The 1,877-nt window shown below is 31.3% G+C and overlaps 1 protein-coding gene across 2 annotated transcripts in view; it reads right to left on the reverse strand.

Moving 5' to 3' along the window:
• Positions 1-757: 757 nt before the first annotated feature.
• Positions 758-1,877, reverse strand: part of LOC107746593 (STE20-related kinase adapter protein beta-like) — a 15,864-nt gene continuing 14,744 nt past the window's right edge. For both annotated transcript variants that reach the window (XM_016560866.1, XM_016560864.1), the window contains exons 12-13: positions 1,466-1,508; positions 758-1,373 (exon numbers count right to left, since the gene is read on the reverse strand). In XM_016560866.1, the coding sequence (XP_016416352.1) occupies positions 1,212-1,373; positions 1,466-1,508 (205 nt within the window). In that variant the 3' untranslated portion in view covers positions 758-1,211. The remainder of the gene's footprint in view (positions 1,374-1,465; positions 1,509-1,877) is intronic.

Consider the following 1,877-nt stretch of genomic DNA (forward strand, 5'->3'; position numbering starts at 1 on the left):
AATTGTGATTAAAAACCCCCAGGTTTGCTGTGCTTGTTTATAGGGCTGCACAATTTGGCCAAGAATTTTGTTATTACATATAAAGATGAATATAATAATAATAATAATAATAAATTATTATAATATATATTTTTAAACAAATAAGAAAAATTAGCATTGCAATATTTTACTTTAAAAGTAAAAAATAATTAATAATAATAAAATATTAAACAAAAATAAGAATGATTAGTTTTGTAATATTTCACAGTAAAATTAAAATAAGAGTATTTAAGGAAAACAATATTATTATTATTATTATTATTGAGAAATAAAAATAGCTACAATTATTTTTATAACTGTATAAATAATATTTGTAATTCTACAGTGAAATAAAAACTAATATTTCTAATTTTAAACAAAAATAAGAATTATTAGTTTTGTAATATTTCACAGTAAAATTAAAATAAAGAGTATTTAAGGAAAACAATATTATTATTATTATTATTATTGAGAAATAAAAATAGCTACAATTATTTTTATAACTGTATAAATAATATTTGTAATTCTACAGTGAAATAAAAACTAATATTTCTAATTTATATTTCTCAATAATAATAATAATATTTCACAGTAAAATTAAAATAGTGTTCAAGAAAAACAATATTATTATTTTTATTATTATCATGATTATTGATAAATAATTATTCAAGTAAGAAATATTAGTATTGTCATATTTACTGTAAAATTAAACATCAAGTATTTAAGAAAGACATATGTTTAATAAATTAAAAGCAGTCTGAGATTTAATAAACAGACTGTATCACAAATTCTGTTTTATTTTGATGAATCGTGCAGCCCAAGCTAATAGGCTTTTAGTTTAAGTCACAGCCATTAAACTACGAGTTTTTACTTGCTCTTGCTAGTCAGGAAAAGTCTAGGCAGCTGGTATGTGCTCGTTCTAGAGAGCATTTGATTGGCTAAAAATGTAGATATGCCCATGAGTGCAAGATGATGTCATCAACACTTTGGTCCATATAGAGATGGGATTTAGTGAGATTTCACTGTGGTTGGGGCTACTGTAGTATGAGGTGACAAATACAAGCCAAGTGAACAGCAAAATGACTAAATCTAGCAGCTGGTTAGGACGGATTAATACGGAATATACTTATGGAGAAATGGGTGAGAAATGGACAAGAAACAGATGAGATGCAGACAGAAACAGGCGGCGAGGTTTAGGAGAAGTCCCACATGCCGTCCTCGGGCTCGGGGTCGGTGGGTGACGGGGTGTTGCAGATCTGGGTGGGCGTTTCGGACGGAGGCGTGTCTGGAGGACAGGACACTGGCACGGCCGGATACATCAAACTGATGAAAGAGTCCCTTGTGTGTTTCTTCACCTGAAAGATCAATACATGAATTACTTTAGGCTACACTGTAAGACTGAAGACAGGATCGAGTTTATGACAGCTTGATGAAAGGCTGAATGTACCTGTCTGAAGAAGGGATGAGTGAGGAGAGCTGTCGCAGATGGCCTGAACGACAAGCACACACATAATACACAGGGTTCAATAAAGGAAAAAAGGTTTATTTTTATATTTTAGATATTTTCATCAGCTCGGGACAGGGTACAAAATTTACATTTTATAATTTTATGTATATATATATATATAACTCTTGCATGCTCTTTAAAACATTGTCAAACATACACTCGTTCACATCCTTCTTTTCACTCTCTGAGGCAGAAGTCTCCAAACTCATCCTTTCTAATCACTACTTGTCCGCTTGATCCTATTCCATCTCATCTCCTTCAAGCCTTTTCTCCTGCAGTTGTACCTGCACTCACTCACATCATTAACACATCCCTTCACACTGGTGTTTTTCCCTCAGCATTTAGACAGGCT

This window comes from Sinocyclocheilus rhinocerous, unplaced genomic scaffold (genome assembly GCF_001515625.1).
Source record: "Sinocyclocheilus rhinocerous isolate Xijiao unplaced genomic scaffold, SAMN03320098_v1.1 scaffold588, whole genome shotgun sequence".
Lineage (NCBI taxonomy): Eukaryota > Metazoa > Chordata > Actinopteri > Cypriniformes > Cyprinidae > Sinocyclocheilus > Sinocyclocheilus rhinocerous.